Source organism: Podarcis muralis, chromosome 7, assembly GCF_964188315.1.
Source record: "Podarcis muralis chromosome 7, rPodMur119.hap1.1, whole genome shotgun sequence".
Classification (NCBI taxonomy): Eukaryota; Metazoa; Chordata; class Lepidosauria; order Squamata; family Lacertidae; genus Podarcis; species Podarcis muralis.
In genome coordinates this window covers 33,700,605-33,721,112 of record NC_135661.1, presented here as the reverse complement: position 1 = coordinate 33,721,112, position 20,508 = coordinate 33,700,605, and the positions used below count along the sequence as shown (strand labels likewise).

General features: G+C 43.7%; 1 protein-coding gene across 2 annotated transcripts in view; it reads left to right on the top strand.

The window, feature by feature from the left end:
* The first annotated feature begins 229 nt into the window (after positions 1-229).
* NETO2 (neuropilin and tolloid like 2) overlaps positions 230-20,508 on the top strand; it is a 39,717-nt gene continuing 19,438 nt past the window's right edge. For both annotated transcript variants that reach the window (XM_028740231.2, XM_028740230.2), the window contains exon 1: positions 230-396. In XM_028740231.2, the coding sequence (XP_028596064.1) occupies positions 363-396 (34 nt within the window). In that variant the 5' untranslated portion in view covers positions 230-362. The remainder of the gene's footprint in view (positions 397-20,508) is intronic.

The following is a 20,508-nucleotide window of genomic DNA, read 5'->3' as shown; positions in this document are numbered from 1 at the left end:
CTTCTTCTTCTTCCTCCCCTCCTCCCGCTCCTCTCCTCCGAGGAAGTTTCCCGCCAGCAGGCGCGCCCTGGTGGGCATGAAGGGGCGGCCGGGCTGGAGCCGCGGCCAGAGGCGGCGGGACTCGAGGGCGTCGTGCCGGCGAAGGGCGAAGCGAGTCTGACCGGCGGGGGTCGTCGTCGCCGCTGGCGGAGGCGCGGGGGGGCGATGATGGTGGCGGCGGCGGCGGCGGCGGGTGAGGAGACGAGGAGCCCCTCACGCTGAGAGAGAGGGAGGGAGCGCGGCGCTTCTCACCTCGCGCCCCCGACCCCCTTCGCCCCTCCCCGGCCACAGGTGCGCGGAGAGACCGCGGAGGAGGAGGGAAGATGGCTCTGGTCAAGGTCTACTCGGTGCTGGAAGGTAGGAGGAAAACTGGAGAAGGGGTTGGAGAGCGCCCAGGATTTCAGACATCATCACCATTCATCTCGATCATCGTTTTTTGTTGTTGCCATCGCTTATTTTCCTAGTCACCACTGCCGTTATTGCCATTATTCTCCTTAACAGGGGAGCCTCCTTTGCTGCTTATCTCCCTGAAAAATCTGGATGCCCAAGACTTGAGGATGGCAGGAAGCATGGAGAAGAAAGTCTCTTTAAGGACCTGGGGGGGGGGGAATTATTCCCTTTCTTCCCCCTGATCAGCTCAACGGGGACCATCTCTCCCTCTCTCAGCTCCCCAAAGTGGCCAGCCAGCTGCTTCTCTCCCTCCCCTTCACATCCTAGGGGGTTAAGTGGGGTTAATCCCTGACATCTAGGAGAACAGTCAGATGCTGGAGCACAGATAAGGGTTGCTGCAATCTTCCAGCCACGAAAGGGGTAGGGGGAGAGGGCAGGTGGAGGTGTGCCCCAGGACATCTCCAGGGCTGCCCTTTTTTCTATTTGACAGGGATGTGGGTGTGTTGAGGTTTTCTGCTCAGTGTGTGTGCGTGATTCCGCTGTTCTTCTGCTCCAGTTTCAGCCATGTTTTGACTTTTCAAAGATGTGTGGAGCATTCAGCTCTTCATTCCCCTGCCCCGCCACCACCCCCAAATTTCCGTCATCTGAGAATGCTGCAATGTTATGGGAGAGATGGGGTTGGGTGGGGTTTGCCTCCATTCAGGTCGTAACCCTGTTTGGTAAATACTGCTCCGGCCTCATGGTTTTTAAGCTTCTTGGGAGGTAGAGAGTGAAGAGCTGGACCCATTTTTAACCAACCTCCCACCCCCACCCATATGCCCTGCGATTTGGCATCTCTGTAGGTACATGATGCTGCCAGCACATTGGGTAGTAATCTGGACATCCAAGTATACCCCAAAGGCACCCTTTGCCCTCTACATGAAGACCTGGCATTTCCTGACTGGCACATGACTTCCCCCCCTTCCTCTTTCTATCCCCACCCCACCTGCACACACAGGAAACAGAGCCCAATGTTCTCCACCTCAGTGTGGTAGGTGTGCTGTGACTTTTTCTTGGAAAAGCTGTGGCCCACACCATGATCTTCCAAGCCCAGGGTTGCTGGCAATAGGCAAGCAGCTCTCTTCCTCTCTCTCCTCCCCATCCTTCCTAAGATTAAGGTTTGGCCCAGATTTGTATCACTTGCTCTTTGTGAAAGTTTAATGGCCTAGATCTACTAATCAGAGTCTGGGTCAAGACACTTCTGGCAAGGTGCCCTTTACCTGTCAAAGGAAATGTCAGCAGTGCTCAGCATGGCTGTGGCTGGCACGGTGCCTGTCTGCCTGGGGTCCCACCAACTAATCTGTAGCATATTTACAACGTACCATTAAACTTTTATTAGAAGTATGTGTTGCATTCAGTGGTGACAAATCCCATAAAGGATGGAAGAAACTGCCCAGGTGTTCCTTTGTTCCAATAGGATGATCTGCAGCTATAGGCTCTCTGGAAACAACTGCAGCGCTGTAGCTAGTTATAGTTGGCACTTTCCCAGTTCCCTTCCACCCACCCCCGAAATTCCTGGGTTTTCTATACACGCACTGGTTTATTTTCCATAGTGTGTGGAGACCGGCCACCTGAGAACATCCATAGTTGATTCCTTGGGCTCATCTGAGTATGCTTCCGTCCAACTACAAAGCTGGGGAAGTTTGTTTCTCTGGGGTGGGTGGGGATGACTGAGTAGCAACTGAGAGTTAGGAAATCCCAAGGAAAATCCCACCCACTAGGTTTTCAGTGGGTGGGTGGGTGGAATTCTGGTTCTGCCACCGACAAAGTTAGTCCAGGTGATTGTGGAGTGTCCCTATGAGTACCTACAACTTTAAGGATTGTCAGGTGTTCGTTTTGTTGTGTCTTGTTGCTGACTGTCACAGAGCTGCAGGTAGCAAGAGACAGCCCTTATTTTAGAACTGTTGAGCTGCACAAGGAGAGAAATAACAGATTCCCAGCCAGGTTGCTAGCCAGGAATAGCGAGTGTATTGAAAGCCAAAGAAACCTCGAGGAAATCCAAGGCTCCCAGTTTGTCTTTGGAAATGATAGCACAGGTGATGGTATTGAGAACTGAACCTTCCAAAGTTTGCAGCTTTATTACCATTCATAAGTGGAGGCATGTTTAAAATACTTTTTTGAAACAAGAGGAAGCTGCACCATAGGTTCCAGCTCCTGAATCTTTTTAATTTTTGATTTCACTGAGCAAGGTTCAAACGGTGTGTCGGTTATTTGTTGTTGATGTTGTTGTCTGGTTTTGTAAAAATCCTTCTTACCTGAAACTTCCTTGGTTTATACAATATAGTATTCGTCTTCCATATTTCTGCAGCAAAAGTGTAGAAAGAGAACCATTTATATGGAAACAAGGTGCACCAGATGTTTTGCAGCTTTCATATATTTTAATTACTTTGGACATGGCATAGCAATCAGGACATTCTGCTAAAATATCCTATCAGGAAATAGAGTTGTATGGAATGTTTGCTTTCCTAATTTAAGGAGCAAGCTGATAAATACTGCAAATAGAATGATGTTTGCCTCCTGTGCTAGGCTGACCTCTTATGGTGTTGAGGTGGCAAAGTTTATCTTCATCCTGTCATGTATTCATACATTTTGTATGACACAGAATAGTTTGGACAGATAATGACGAAAAGAAATACATTTTAGGTCCAGGAATATTACTCTGTAACACGAAGTTTGCCTCTATGAATACCTTGTATGTGAGTTAATTGCTGTGCTTCAGTGATTTCTCAGTTTTGGCTAGGAAAACAGAGAGCTATTAACAGCACATCTATATAGATATTGAAACATTCCATTAACAATGGTGTAGTAAGATCCGTAGTATAAAGCCTGTGTATCATGAGCTCATCATTGGAAGGTTAATTGCACATGCAAAGTGTAAGTGAGCTATAAGCAAGCATCAGTTCATCTACGTCTTTTAGCGCTCCCACGCCTTTATCCAGCCTGTTTCATTGATGCTGCTAATATTTAAAATAAGTTTGTATGCTACCTAATTCTGATATTTTGCTATAGAAGGTGACAAGCAAGATTTAGCATTTAAATAGGATTGAGAAGTTACCAAGGGCCATCCACAGCTCAGTGAGGTTTTGAAGTTCAGGTCTTCCCTCCTGATCCTTGGATGAGAAGCCCAACACTTTGGGGTGGCATATTTGGGGTAGGATGCGTGCTGGCGGCAGCACCAACAGTAATAGGATATTGTGGTTATAAATCAAAGTGCCTGCAATTCATCTCGCTGTTTGTTTGTGACACTTGAGTTTGTGTTGCATAGCATACTTCAAATAACTTGACACTGACTTTGCAAATAACCTATGATTACTTTATCCTGTCTGCTAGGTTTCTGTATAACCAGGTTACTGCATGAATTTAAAAGGAGATTTCTATAAGCTAATTTCTTAGCCGTAATCCAGAAGGTGTCTCCATCTGATGATCTAAAAAGAAACTGCTATGAATAGTTCTCAGTCTTTCTGAAGATTGTAATCCCTCTGAAATTCCATTTTTAGACACTTAATAGAGAATCAAGAGTATGTCATCCCATTAGTTTTTAACTTGGTGCTGAACTCACTATGATAGCAGTTCTGTATATTACATAACTTGTGTAACGCAGTTACATTTTTGGAGGATTGCTCTGGGTGGTTTAGCTGTTTCACAGCTGAAAACATAATTGGATCCAACATGATAAATGTAGCTTCTTTCGCCATTTTGCTGACCCAAAGTTAGGCTTTGAAGTAAGTTGTATACGTGGATTAATTATATCTAGTTTACTTGGTATAAAAGTAAGTTCCTTAAAGTTCTTATGTGGCAAAGAAGTTACAGTAGACAATTTTGACAAGTTTTGGAGAAAGGACAATCCTGAGGTTGTCGTATCTGACAGAATATGCTGAGCAAGTCCTACCTGACCAGTGTCAACCTAACTTTCCACTACAGGGGGGATGCTGGTCTGTTAGGGCATTTGGGACATTGCCCCAGCAATCTCAGTCTGCCCTCAGCCAGCCTCCCGTCTTATTTATAACCTGCCCAGGGTGTGGCAATGCCTGTTCGCTTCCTCCTCCTTAGTCTGGTGTGGGCAGATCTACATGATGCATTTGAAGCACATGGCTCCCTCAAAAGAACTAGAAGCTGTAGTTTCTTGAGGCTGCTGGAAACAAGAGCTATGTGAAGAGAAAACTACAGTTCCCTGTATTCTTTGGGGAAAGTCATGTGCTTTTAAAGGTGTGTTGAAAATGCTTTCAATGCATAGTGTGGATCTGCTCTCAGTATTGCTGGTGTAGAAGGGAGGAGGGTGAGGACAAAACTAAGAATTTGTTGGCTCCGACTCCTCCAGCTCTTGGCCTCCCACCAGTCTTACTGGGTGCCAGCCACCACTGTTCAATTAAGTGTGTTAAGACTGTGAGGAAACATTTCTCAGTGGCGTTTCCACCCTCCTCCTTCCTCCAGAACCGAATGTTAGCAATGTAAATGCCTTGATTCTAACTGTCACGCAGTATTAAGGCATAAAACCTCCCAATATTAAGACATTAAACCTAACTTGCCGATTGCAAAACCAGCTATATAGGAACACATTGTTGCTCTTCTCTGGCTGTGTAATAGCATTCCTTTGAAATGTATCAAATTCTGGAATGAACTAAAGCCTCTGTAAATTCGGGTACTCCTATTTGGTCCTGTAACAATGAAACTTCAAGCAGTGTGTAAAAACTACTCTCCTGTGAATCTAATGGATGTTTTCCAACGATAGGGAGAACTGCCACTTAATGACATTTCTTTCTGAAGATTTAACATTCCAGTCCCTTTATGATTATAAGTAGAGTTCAATCTGCATTCAGTAGAAGCCTACATTTCTGAGTCACTTCAGGGTTTGTTAACTGCTGCATTCCATTTGCTAAAGAAAGCTCCTTGTTCATTTTCAAAACGGAACCTTTGGTTTGGGAGAATAGCGAAGCCCTCACTGCAATTTGCTTCTTCCATATTGTTCTTCTGCAACAATATTAAACTTCTCGTTTTGTGTTTTTGTAATTGTACTTTATCCTACCCATCCTTGTCCAGGAGTTCTGGAGAGTAATGTTGTCCAGGTGTTAAGCTTCTTGTTTCTAGGGATGAGGAAGGCAGACCCAACTTCAGAACATCTTTGTGAACTTGATTAACATCACCCTGGGGCAGCATTGAAAAAAGAATGACTATGAGCAAGATGTTGAATTAAACATGTAAGAAACTCAGACATACCCAGCAGTAATTCTACTCAGAGCAGACCAATTAAAACCATTAGATGTAACAAACTGAAGTCCATTAATTTCAGTGGGTCTTCTTTTAGTAGATCTTAGCTGAATCCCACCACTTGTTATTGTTTTGAGTCGTGTGTGTGTGTGCGTGTTTCATTTTCTCTTTTTATGACAACCCAGAAACAGCAGTCATTTGTACAGAGTTATAGGGTGATAGCCAATGTTCCTCATACTTGAGGGTAGACCCATTGAAATCAGTGAACATAAGTAACTTGGGCCTACTAAGACTTAGCTGGATATCACTTGTTGTGGCTTCATATCCAATACTCGTTTTTTATGTGTATTTTAAGTTACCTTCTGAAATGTCTTGCATGATAGCAGCAAATAACCCATTGACCTTTACCGAAGAGAAAGCATATTGAATTGTTTCAGCTGGAGAGGCAAAACATCAGTATAGAATAGACATTGATCTGAAGGCTCCTGAACATGTCTCCAGCTTATGATCTAAATATTGTGTGCACAAACAGAACGGGAATGCCTGAATTTCTGGGAAGTGAGCTGCCTTTGGTTCCCTGTACAGCTTCCTTTGAGACACACACAGAGAGATCATGGAATGGAAGCTAATGCTGCTTCAAGTGGAATTAATATCCCAGATTTTCCACTCACTAAAGGCCTGCTGGGTTCTGAGGAGAGCATGCAAGCAGAGAGCATCTGCCTCAGTGCTGAAACAAACTATAATAGGTCTCTAGTAACCATTGCAAAGCCCCATTGTATATAAAGGTGAGATTGATATGGCAGTGATTCCACTGTTAGCTGAGATAATGTGCTGGCGGCTTAAAAGAAAGAACAGTGGTTCTTATTTCAATTTATTTAAATAGAAACAGTTTACTAAAGCAGTCATCTAATGAACCTCATTCTCTTCACAATACAGCCCCACGCATCGCCAACCCAAAGCCCTACAAGAGGAACCTCATTTCATCTCCCCACTCAGTCCCAGTCACCAATTCCTATGGAATGTACAACTTGAAGGAAAAAAAGAAGGAAAAGATATTGGGAAGGGGAAGAGAAGTGGGAAAACTAGGAAGCTTTGCCAGATGCTGTTAAACTTTTTCATACAATCCCTACTATAAAACCTATAAACTCTGGTTGTGAGAATGAGTAAGTTCTATCCAAGACTTCAGTTTATGCAGAACCAATTTTATATATAGTTTTAGGAGCAGAACTGGCCTTTGTGATAGGATAGGGTTGTAACTGTCTAAAATAAAAACTTTAAAATCAGTTGAGAGAATAGGAAAATGATCAGGGATAGTGTTCACAAGAGTTCATCAAGTGTGTGGGAAGTAGATGATGGGAGAGGAGGTAGCTAATTAATATCTGTGCTATTTTTCTACGTGCGCGCGCGCGCGCACACACACACACACACACACACACACACGTCCATCTTAATTAATATTGGGTGGCATTCAACTAAGTTTTACTTGGAGTAGACTTGTTGAAATGAATGAACATGACTAACTTTCATTTATTAATTTTGTTGGATCTACTCTAAGTAAAACTTAGTTGACTACAACCCATCAGTATAATTTTTTGTCTACCTTTCCTGTTCTCGCACAAAGAGATTGCACTCTAGTCACACACAAACAACTGTTCTGTTGGGGAAAGGGAATATAGAGTTGTACAGCAGATGTGCTGTGCCTTTTCCCCAGTTGTGTATAGGGTTGGTGAAATTGAGGCATCAGTACTTTGGGGATAACATGGCGATATATTGTTGTCCATACTGCACCCCTTTTAAAATAGTCATAGCACACCTCATCACTGTAAGAGGATGCTATTTGTGTATCTTTTACTTGCCTGACTGCAACTGAGGTTTTCTGCTGGAGATTTCCCTTCCCTTTTCTGCTAGATGGCTTGTAAACCTGTGATCTCTTCCCAGTAACTGGGAAGAGGGGTGGTATATAGCGTTAGGTATGGTTGTGAAAGTCTAGCGATGGTATTATCAGAATTCTCTAAAATATAAGGAAGAATGACTCAAGATCATTGGCCAGAAATGCTAGTTTGATGCCAATTATGAATCTACTACTGCCATCACTTTTAAATAATAAGAATAAAATTCATAATGTTAAAGCTAAATTCTTAGCCCCTGTGGCTACAATGCCAAGTTTTAAAGAGTGATGCCTTATAACTGTTTGAGATTAAACAGGCTTTGCATTGGACTTGACAGACAGGAGAAACACATTCTTCAAGGACTGATTGCTACCACTGCTGAATTGCTATCCCCAATGAATCCTCCTTGTGTTATTGCAAAACACTTGCTTCTCTTCCTTTCTCTCTCAGGCAGAAGTTTGTACTGGCAATAGCTGCTCACTACTGTAGCAACTTGGACGAGGGTGGCGCTGTGGGTAAAACCTCAGTGCCTAGGACTTGCCGATCGCATGGTCGGCGGTTCGAATCCCCGCGGCGGGGTGTGCTCCCGTCATTCGGTCCCAGCGCCTGCCAACCTAGCAGTTCGAAAGCACCCTCGGGTGCAAGTAGATAAATAGGGACCGCTTACCAGCGGGAAGGTAAACGGCGTTCCGTGTGCTGCGCTGGCTCGCCAGATGCAGCTTGTCACGCTGGCCACATGACCCGGAAGTGTCTTCGGACAGCGCTGGCTCCTGGCCTCTTGAGTGAGATGAGCGCACAACCCTAGAGTCTGTCAAGACTGGCCCATACGGGCAGGGGTACCTTTACCTTTACTGTAGTAACTGTAACTGCATAGCTCATCCTTCCCTAAACTGGTGCCCTGAAGCACAGCTGCTGGCTGGGACTGACTGCAAGTTGTAGTTCAAAACAACTTGAGGGCACTAGGTTGCCAGAGGTTGCTTTAAGAACACTGGATGTCCTTCCACCCCAGGCAGCATGGCCCTATGATTCTGGGGCTGATGGAAGTTGCATCCCAGAAGAGCTGAAGGGCACCAGATTGGGGAAGCCTAGCATAAGCAATATGACAGCCAATGTGGTGTAGTGGTTAGAGTGTCAAACTAGGACCTGGGAGACCAGGGTTCAAATCTCCATGCAGCCACAAAACCTACTGGGTGACCTTGGGCCAATGACTGCCTTTTAGCCTAACTTGCCTCACATAGTTGTTGTGAGGATTAAATGGAAGTGCAGAGAAGTGTCTCTTCAAACTCTACAACTCTATGTTGCTGTGAAATTATATATATATATACACTGTGTGTATGTGCACGTGTGTGTGTGTGTGTGTGTGTGTGTGTGTGTGTGTGTATTCATGGATAGTTATAGATCAGGGGTCAGCAAACTTTTTCAGCAGGGGGCCAGTCCACTGTCCCTCAGACCTTGTGGGGGACCAGACTATTTTTTGGGGGGGGGGCGGGAATGAACGAATTCCTATGCCCCACAAATAACCCAGAGATGCATTTTAAATAAAAGGACACCTTCTATTCATGTAAAAACACACTGATTCCCAGACCGTCAGCAGGCCGGATTGAGAAGGCAATTGGGCCGGATCCAGCCCCCGGGCCTTAGTTTGCCGAACCATGTTATAGATATATGAAAAACCTATATGTTTGTTGCACCAAGGAATGACACCTGCAAAGGAAGGGAGTATGTCAGGGGTGCTTACAGCTGTCCTAATTTCACTACTCCCAACCTGAACCTTGCAAGGGTGATCGTGAGCACTGATATGATACCATCAAGGCAGGGGCAATAACCACTTAATAGATTGCTATCAGTTCCACTTTACAGTCCTTGTGTCTGCAGCCCCCCCCCCAAAAGAAAGGTTGATGTGATTTATAAAGCAAGTGATAATTGCATCATGTATACTGTGGTGAATTTTCATCGTTTAGCTTCCGTTTTATGGCTTGTAGGAAACCCTGATGTCGAAATGAAGCAGTGTGTGTGTGTGTGTGTGTGTGTGTGTGTGTGTGAGAGAGAGAGAGAGAGAGAGAGAGAGAGAGAGAGAGAGAGAGACTTAATATCTCAGCCAAGTTCAGTTTCACCTGTAAAAAACTTTTAAGCTAAACCGGGTCATGTGGCCAGCATGACTTAACTGCTTCTGGCACAACGGAACACCATGACAGAAATCAGAGTGCACGGAAACACCAATTACCTTCCCGCCACAGTGGTACTATTTATCTACTTGCACAGGCGTGCTTTCGAACTGCTAGATTGGCAGGAGCTGGGACAGAGCAACGAAAGCTCACCCTGTCATGGGCATTCGAACTGCTGACCTTCTGATTGGCAACCCCAAGAGGCTCAGTGGTTTAGACCACAGTGCCTGCACCAACCATTCTGTTAGGACCTGGCTGCTAGGTCATCATTTTTTTTGTTTCTCTAGCACTGCAGAGAGGAACCATAATAGAAAATTATTTCCTTGAAGTTTGTGTCTGCAGCACTGCCTTCTTTTTGTTATATTATTGCCCAAAGTCGGAGGGACTGAGCGGGGATGTTTTCACAATCTCCAGAAGCATGGCAAAGAGAGAGAGAGAGAGAGAGAATAAAAGAAAAGGGGCTTCCAGTAGTGAAAGGGTGCAAAAAGGGAGATGCCGAGGGAAATATAAAGGGTGTGTGAACAAAAGCGAATGGGATGGGGTCTGGTCTGGAAAAAACCCCAAATGTCTTGCCTCTTTATCTGCTGTAATTGGCTGCTTATCTGCTACTTAGCCATGCTGTAGCGGTAGGCTTCTCTTCTACACACACACACACACACACACACACACACACACAGCGCTCCAACTATTTATAGAATCAACATGAGCTTTAGTGAAAACCAATCAGATTTTATAAATCCTCCAGGAGGTTTGTTTCTGTAGCTGCAGCAGTGAAAGAAGTGAAATTGCTGGATAGTGGCACTGAAAAATGTAGCCTGTGGTGTCCTTTGTTTTCCCTCTTAATTCAGAATGCCAAAAAGGCTCGTACCACAGAAACAAGCATTGATGTTCATTGATTTTCTTTTTCCTTCTCTTAAAATAAGTGTGCAATAAAGGGGCAGCAGTAGTAAATAGACTTATCACTGTCAATTGAAAGTGATCGGATGTCTGGAATGTTAAATGTGCATTATTGTTAAGAAGCCTGCATATTTCTTGTATGGGATTCTGTGGGTGTTGTCTTGTCTTCCAGGGTTTTATTATCCCCCCCCCCCATTGTGTAAAACGACAGCTGTGTATCAGTCCTATCAACTCACCTACATATGCTAGATGTAAAAGCAGTGTATGTTGTAGCTGAAGAGCTATACCGCCAATACAGTGGCCCAATTCGCATGTAACATTAAGCCAAACCATGGCATAGTGTGACTGAACAAACATGCAAGCTCCTGGAGAGGAGATTGTGGCCACTTTGCTCCTCTCTAGCAATGGTGTGTGTGCACCGCGTCATGTGAACAGTGAAGTGGGGTGGGGCTTACCCACCCCCAAAAATATTTTATTCAAGTTGGCACCCCTGTCTCTAGTTGTTTTGCCACTGTGCTGTGCTGAGCTAAACCATGGTTTGGTTTAGCATGTTGTCTAAACCTGAGCTCATGGTTCAGCTCTCACAGACAGACCATGAACAGAAACCTGAGTTTGTGCTATGGTTTGCAGCTTGTGGTTTGTCTGGAGAGAGCTCAACCATGAGCCTAGGTTCAGATGGCATAGTAAGCCAACGTAGCAGCAAAATGATTGGGGGGTGGGGAGCAAAGCAGCCGCAGTCTCCTCTCCAGAAGCCTACATGTTTGCTCATGCACACTATACCTTGGTTTAGCTTAGTGTTATGTGTGTGAACAAGGGCATAATTTTTTCCTGGTTAGGTGGACCACCCCATCCTTCTTCTGCGAAGTAGCAGTGTGCTGTGTCAGGGGAGCTTATCGCCCATTCTTTCTCTACTTACCATCCCAGTCAGAAAGATCTCCTTTCTCCTTGCATCAGAATCTAGTTCTCTTTATTCAGCTGCACATAATAAAGCCCCAGTTCTTTCAGGAGTGTGCAAGCCAAACACAGAATGGTATTTAAACAGTCCCAGATCTGTTTGCAGTATCCATGGAACTGACACATGTACACCACCCACTCTTTGTGTGTGCAGTGCAGCTTTGAAGGATACAGTTTCACAAGGCAGAGAGAGAGAGAGCATCTGAATTCATAGGGTATGGTTTGAAACCAAAAGTGCAGTTTTACAGAATCTGATGCACATGTCTGTTAGTAATTCAGAACCCTGAAGCTACCAGTCAGAACACTGACCTACCGGCTTAATTGAAGAGGCCTCCTGTGCAGTTGTTAGAGCATAATGGAACAGAATACTCTTTCACATGGATCCTTATCCTCAGAGCTTTGTAGAAAATACAGAACCTAGCATTAACACACACAGACACACACACACACCTGTATCCAACAGACTTCTCAGTACCATTCCATCTTCAATCACAGATAATTAAGCACCGAATTTTTCCTCGATGCCCACAGCACTACGTAAAGCCTCCTAGAAACTCTCTGCATTGTTTCATTGCCAGATTGGTAGAAAGGTCAAGCTCTGTAGGCTTCTGTCCCTCCAGGCTGGGGTAAAAGAGATTCAGGTGTGTGTTTATCCTTGGTAGTAGGATGCTGTCAAGAGAAATTGGAGCCGTTGGCAAAACTCTGTGGGACAATTCAGGCAATGCCATCACTATTTGGAATGCTCTCTCTTGTGAGGTGTGGCCTACACTGATGTTGTACAGCTTTTGTTGGCAGATGAAGATGCGCCTCCCCCTCCAGGTATTTGGAGATGGGTAGGGCAAGATGAAGTTTTAGTGAACCCTCTACTGTTTTGGTGTTCTGCTGTTCATTTGTTTTCTGTAATACTTTTATGTAGCCCACCCTTGGGTGAAGGGCGGGTTCTCGTTATTATAATCGGTATTAGCTTCATTGCACGTATATCAAACCTTTCATCCAAGGAGCTCAAGTACAGTTCATCCTCCCTCCCCATTTTATCCTCACAACAACCCTGTGAAGTAGGTTAGTTAGAGAGGCAGACAGACAGTCTGTCCCAAGATTACCCTGTGAGTTTCATGACCAGGTGTCTTCCTGGTCTTCCTGGTCCTAGTCCAACACTCTGGCTGCTACTATCCCACTCTTGCTCTCTTATAAGCACTGGGTTGCATTCAATGTTAGTCCTACTCAAAGTAGACCTATTGAAGTTAGTTAGCATGATTAACTTAGGTGGACTAATTACAATGGGTCTTCTCTGAGGATGTCTGATATTGAATACAAGTCACCATACATAAATTATGTCACCCATACTTACATCAGAACAATCTATGTTCTGCTAGGTCTCCATAGCCCAGTATCGCAAGTTGGGAGTGGTAAGACACACTGAGAGGGCAGTAGCCAACCTTCTACCCACTTCATTGCAGGGCTGCCCCACTTGGCCTTATCAGAGTTCTTCAGTAACTCTGGTTCTTCAGTAAACAGCTGAGCCCGTTAACAGCAACATCTAGAAACCAAGAAACTGGTTGAAATTCAGCCCTTTCTTTTCTTGGTAGTAAGTAGTTGGCTGTTCAGCAATGCCCTGGAAACCCATAATGGAAAATACGACTTTCTCCTTTATGGAGCTTGTTCAATGTCCAGAGTAGGTCAGTAGTGAAGGAAAGCAGTTAGCCATCTGTTGCAGATGGGAGACCGTCTGCTGGGAAGTCATACTTTGCTATAGATTAACACTAATGGAACTTCCGGCACATATGGGAATTTGAAGGGCTAGAGCAGAACCGAACATTGTCTGATGCTTAAACCAGAGGGAGGGAGCAATGTCTTTTAAGAAACATTAGCATTGTTTGACAGACTTTGTGAGCTTCTACGTGCATTGGCTGCAGTCAGGAAATGGTTGTCTGTACGAAGAGGCAGTTACATGGTACAAGTTCTTTGGGGAAGGGGTTGAAGATGGAAGAATTATTCTGAAGTATGGATCTGTATCTATCGTAGCAGTCCAAAACATACACCTCAGCCCCAAGACTTTTTGTTAAGGAGACTGATTGTATTTCCCCAGCTCCTAATCTGGCCCAGATATGCTTATATGTTCACTTTGTAATTGAAACTCAAGCCTGGTTTATACAGGTAGCAAAATGGAGGCGGTAGAGTGGACTGTGTCACTTCAAACTGCAGTTGTGTTCTCGTGTACAAAGCTATCAGTTTAACTACTGCACCAGGTAAAAAGGTTCAAGCCCAGCCTGTTTCCTACTGTACCAGGTTTCAACTTACATGGCGGTGGTGGTTGTTTTGAAAAAATAAATAAATTGCTGGTCAGTATTCAAAAATGTGGTCTCCCACATTCTACCTACAGCCTGAAATCTATAATGCATTGCATGTGAAGACCAGGGTTTGGAAATATTGTAGGAAAAGTTCAAAAAGCACGTGTTCTTGGTGTAACAGAGTACAAAATGCAAAGTGTTGGTTTTTATGGGAGTGTAGGTTTTCAGAGCATACTTTCTGGAGCTAAGTACACCGGGACCATTGTATAACATGGCCATAAAAGACATGCAATTTGTACTTCAGTTCTTAGCAGGAAAGTGATCTGCAGAGTGTGCTGTCTTCCACATATGTTGCAGTATAACTTATCAGTCTTCTATCATTTGTCAGAATAAAAGTATCGCTGTAGTACAGGAATGAGGAACCTGTGGCTCTCCAAATGCTGTCAGCCCCAGCCAGCATGGCCAATGGCATAGGATGATGGGAGTTGTAGTTCAACAAGATCTGGACTATAGTAGTCCTTGCTGGCTGTATCAGTGGTTTTAAAGAATCCCTGTACAAATTAGAGGTGCACCTCAAAAATTCCTGCATCAAGGAAGTTTCTGTGAGCACCTGCCCATGACATGCAACCATGTCGGACAGCCAAAACTTGCACCATTCCTCTAACATGGACAAAGAATTGCCAATGCACATGGTAGAGGCAGCACTTCTTGCTGAGCCTGACACTTTACCTGCAAGGCTTTGATGATTTCCCAGTTGGGAATTGCTGTGCTGGGAGAAAGAAAAGAAAGCATTACACCAAAATAATCCTGTCATTCAAATTGTACGTATTGGACTACATTGTACATATATTAGAGGCCTTGAGAATTAATTTGTTACAACAGGCTTACCTGACGTCTACTGTTTAGGGCTAGAGGACCACAAGCCATTCTAGCTTTGGAGTCATGAGTGCGAGGGGAAGCTCAGAAAAAGAAGATGTGGGTCATCAAAAAGCTGTAAGAAAAGCAAGACTGATGATAACCTGGGAAACAAATTCATAACACAGTGAGATATCTGCTGCAAGGAAGTCATGTGCTGGTAGTATCAATTGCTCTGTGTTTTAATTTTTAAGAAACGCATGTATCTTGCATATATGCATTACACATATCCAATATACTTTTTAAAAAGGAAAAGGAAAAACTCAGATTCACATGACAGTCTCTGTTTCTTATTGCAATAAACTGTGTTTTAAATATATATATGTCGTCTGACATTGGGTTCCCAGAGGTTTCACATCCAGTAAAATAATAAAGGCAGCACCTGCTTAATTTCAGCAATGACACTGCACCTGGTGTTCTCAGTCATGGGTCCTATAAAATCCCTTGCTCAGTAGTTACTACCAGGTAGAAGGAAGCCCAAGTCTAAGCATAATGCAAATCACAGCAGACAACTGTTTATACAGTAATTCTACTGTACAAAAGTTTTATTTATTGTTCTCAAAAAAATATTATGGGGGTGGGATTAAGATTTACATGCAGTGCTGAAGAACTGTTGCTAGTTCCCTAAGGAAATGGCGCTGGCTGAGATTTAAGTTTCTATCCTTTGATGGCTCAGCTCACTCTGCACCACTGCAGTCCTGGGTTAGACCTGCAGCAATGCTGGTATACCTGCTGCTTTGCAGGCAATGTGATAAGCCTTATTCTCAGTCCCCAGGTCTATGTAGGACTTCTTGCTGAGAAGTGGTATAATGTTCACATGCATTTCCATTTCACTCTCAAGGAAGATTATAATCATGCAATCATGAAACAGTCCAAGGCTCTCCAGAATCTCCGAAAACAAACATTGAAGATGCCTTATTCAAGCGCTCTAGGGTGGGATGCCTAATGTTTTACTGCTACTTTACATCTATCTGGTGCGAGCCGTATGCTGAATCTTAAAACTGAAGAGGCACAGTCCCAACACAGAATGGTTGCAGGAACATTGAGACAAGCCAGTGAAAAAACTTATGCTGAGGAAGAGGAATTCTGCCCCTGAAGAATAATAATTATGCAAATCCACATCCATTTAAATATATATAAAAATTGGCTTAATTGAATAATGCTAGTTAATACTACTTTAATGCATGTACTAAATCTGTGATGAATCGCTTCTCCAGACCTGCCTTCTGGATAGTGATGGTTCAGTGCAAATGCTGCTGCCGTTTTCAGGAGTCCTTAACCCAAGAGCTGCTGGTTACTTGAGAGTATCCTAGTAATGAATGAATGAATAAATTTATTACGGTCATAGACCAGAAGAAAAGAAAAAAAACATAAAAGGCAACAGTAGTTTACGAGGGAATGATGGTGTCAATTAAAAGTTGTAAAATTATACATAAAAACAATACACATATGCACACACACCCACACACACACACATATATACTCATATATGCACTACAGTATATGTATAGACTTAAAAAAGGGGGGGGCTTGTCCAGGGGTCAGATCTTTTACTTTTTTACAACTAATGCCCTCCGCTTGATCGCGGCCGCAGAAAACTTGGCCACTTTCTGTGTTACTTCTGGGTTTTTATCTCCTAGTAGGATTTTCAGCCGCTGAGATTCAGATCGACCTGGAAATTTCTGAACGATAGGGGAGATAAACAGTGACCTGATATCCCCGTAAAGGTCGCAGTGTAACAACACATGTGAAGCTGTTTCCACCTCCTTCAGACCACATGGGCAAACTCGTTCAGCATAGGGTGTGCCCTCGTATCTGCCCTTTAATAAGGCAGATGGCAGTACATCAAATCTGGTAAGGGTAAACGCCCGCCTATATTTTGCGATTTGTAGATCCAGCAAATATGGGGTTAGATTAAACCCTTTTCCATAATCTTGGATAGCTGGGTATTTATCTATCTTGCTCATATGGTCCTGAAGCTCTACATCTCCTATTCGCTGGCTCACCATCATTTTAGCCTTTTCAAAACCTGAGGCTATAAGTTCTTGTGGGGAAAGCCCCAGGCCCTTCAATTTTTCATAAAGCGACAATCTCCATTTAGACTGGAACGGGTCTAGTAGAGTCAATGGAGCCACTCCCACTGGGAAAAATATGAGTTTTAGCCAGAAGTGAATCTTCAGGATCCATATCCTGGCATTAATAGGGAGTTGACCTACCTCCAGCCTAATGGCAGTGTTGGAGACACAGGTAGGTAACCCTAGTAGGGAGCGGTAAAATTTAGTTTGTACAGATTCCAGGGACTTGAGTTTTTGAGAATTAAATATCTGGGTGCCATACATCAATTGTGGAAGTATTTTTGCAACAAAGACCTGGGAGGCAGCAGGAACATATTGACCTCCTTTTCTGTAAAAGAATCTTATGATAGCTCTGAAAGATCTTTGCGCATTTACAATGGAATTCTTAATCTGATGGCACCAAGATCCCTTCTCATCGAAAATTATTCCAAGATATCTAAAAGATGTTACTTGCTCAATAGGTTGGTTATTAATTTTCCATTTATGTCGGAGTTTTCTCTTGGAGAACACCATAATTTTTGATTTAGTGTAATTTATTATTAGGTGTTCAGCTTCGCAATACTCTGTAAGAGCTCGTAAAAGTTTTCTTAGACCCACACAAGAGAAGGAAATAAGTGCCGCATCATCTGCGTACAAAAGGACTGGGATTGGTGTATTATTTAAGTTTGGGGAATGAGTACTTGCTTCCTCCATCTTTCCGACTAAGGAGTTTATATAGTAGTTAAATAGAATAGGGGCAAGAACACAGCCTTGCTTGACACCATGGAAACTTTGGATTTCCTTTGATAGGTTCCCATAACGGTCGCATCTAACACGGATCCGAGTATTTTCATGTAGTCTACGGATAAGAAGCAAAAGACGTCTATCGATGTTTGTGGCATTTAATTTCTCCCAAAGTCTGTGCCGGGGTATCAAATCGAAAGCTGATTTGAAATCTATAAAGGCTACATAGAGAGAGCCTCCTTTCTTTGAGGTGTATTTCTCCACTAGATGTTGCAATACCAGTCCTTGGTCTAGAGTTGATCTATGTGCCCTGAAACCAGCCTGGGCTTCCTTTAGGATGTGCTCCTGTTCCAGCCAGTCCGCAAACTTTTCACGTAAGTGAGTTGCATAAAGTTTGCTAATGATGCTTAAGAGACTGATTGGTCTGTAATTGGCTGGATCAAGTTTACAGCCTTTCTTGAATATGGGAACGATGATTGCCAATCCCCAGTCCTCTGGTATTATTGCTGTTTGATCTATGCTGGTGAAAAGGGTGGCAAGGACTGGGGCCCACCAGTCAATATTGGCTTTGAGAAGCTCAGGAGAGATATTATCTGCTCCCGGGGCTTTTCTGTGTTTGAGTGCCTGAATAAGCCTCCTAATCTCCGCAACCGACACCGGAGGCCACTCATCACCTGCCGCACACTGTATTAGTGGCTGTGTCAAAGGCAGAGCTGAATATGAAGATTGGAAAAATGCCTCCCAAGTCCCTGCAGGTATAGTATACTCCACTTCTGAGGAAGTAGATCGCACTCCATTTGCTACCAGTCTCCAGAAGGTGGCCGAATCTCTCTCTCTGGATGCATCTATTAGGCATTTCCATTCTCTTTTCTAGTAATCCTAGTAATCAGTTTTCGCAGAAGCACACAAATATACAGACTTGCAGCATGTTTCTTAATAGTGGATAGAACACTGGTTTTGTCAAAAAGCCATTGCATGATGAGGCCCAGAGACCACCCTGTCCCCATGGTGAAATAACCAGACAAAACACAGTATATTGATTTATGGGATAAATTAAGGCCACAACTTTATTGGTTACAGATGTGAAAGTTTTACAATAGGCACTGGGTGAAGTCACCACTAATCCACTCCAGCCCGTCTGCTGAAAGTGGGGCTGAGGGTAAACCCAACCAGGAGGGGCGCCCTATGACTTACATCACATAGGGGTGCCCCCCAAGGGGTGCCCATTCGATCCTTTTAACAGGATACCCTTTACCATGGAGGGGCAGGTGGAGGCTACAACCTCCCCTCCATCCAAATCTAAGCCTATCCAGTGCCTATCTGCCTCCATTACAAAATGTGAGCTTTGTTTACGTTTCTGCCTGGGTTACATGGACTGGATGGGTATGAACTGAATTTCCCATAGTGTGAGACTGAGGAGAGTACGTGAGAAAGCTTTCTAGAGTAGCATCAGCTGTTGCCATCTCTTCTTTTTAAATTCATTTTTATTGAATTTTCCACTTTAACAATCCAATCCAATCACATTACTATTCCAAATTATACATATACATATCAAATAATCCAAATATTCTGCCAAATTATAAATTTTGAATAGGACTTCCCATGCTTCAAGTTCAGAGTTGAATGCTTTTCAACTTGATTGAGAGTTGTTTATGAAAAGGGTACTAAGTGGAGATTTTTTAAAAAAATCCACTTCAGCAACCCTTCAAAAGATAAAGATTTTTAATCATTGGGGAGAGATATAAATGGAGTTAGCATCCATCTGTCTTGAGAGACAAGAGAGTGTGCCTCCGGGGGTGAAATCTATCCACTACATTAGCAGCACTGAAGTGCAAAGCCTGGGCAGTGTGTATGGAGGTCCTGGGTTGCCCAGACAACAAGACCCCTCTCTTAGCCTTGTGGTCCAAAGGAAAGCAAGGCAATACATTTGGCACCAGCTTGGCTGCAAGAGTTGCTGGAAGGAGGTGAACAAGGCACCATCCAAACGCCTCTGGGACTCCACTCTGGATTTGTGTAGGGTTTACTCCTTAGCCTTTTCTTCTCCCGAAGATGTCCCACAAGGCTGCTGGTACATATATTAGGGAAAGTGAAGTGTGGCACTGATGAAGCACCTCAATTATTAACAAAATAGCCTCAGGAACAATAATATTGATATTTGGAGAGAGGGAAATCAAGCTGTCAGAGAAGAATATACATTTTGTTCAATATCATACTATTTGCACTCTTACAGAGACAATATTTTGACCTCACAGAAAGTGGCAGGTCATATGATGAGTAAAACAGAGATTCTGTTTCTGATCGTGTGTCTGAAACGACAGAGGGGCAATGCCTGGGATGGAGTAAGAGAAACACATAGTGCTTAAATGTACTACTTCTTCAAAATGAAGACCTCCAAAGGTTTGGTGCTAACCCAGAACTTTTCCCAGGGCAATATTGTTGCAGGCTCATTGGGATCTGAATAAAGTCTTTCTGCACACAGTGGCTTCGAAAATATCACCTTATGAAGAGAGAGTAATAACAGAAGGAAAGCTTATCAAGGAAATTGGGAAGCAGAACATAAGCAATCTTGCTCAGATATCGTTGGGTAACAAAGTTATTTTCATAGAAACCAGCAGTGGGGGAAAGGTAATTACTAAAATAAAAAGTAGGCTGCAGTCCTATATGCACTTACCTGAGACTATGGTTTACTTGTGCCTATATGCACTTACCTTGTGCGTAGGCACACATAGGGCTGCACTGTAAAGTAATACAGTGGTACCTCAGGTTAATTACTTAATTCATTCCAGAGGTCCGTACTTAACCTGAAACTGTTCTTAACCTGAAGCACCACTTAGCTAATGGGGCCTCCTGCTGCTGCCGCGCCGCTGGAGCACAATTTCTGTTCTCATCTTGAAGCAAAGTTCTTAACCTGAAGCACTATTTCTGGGTT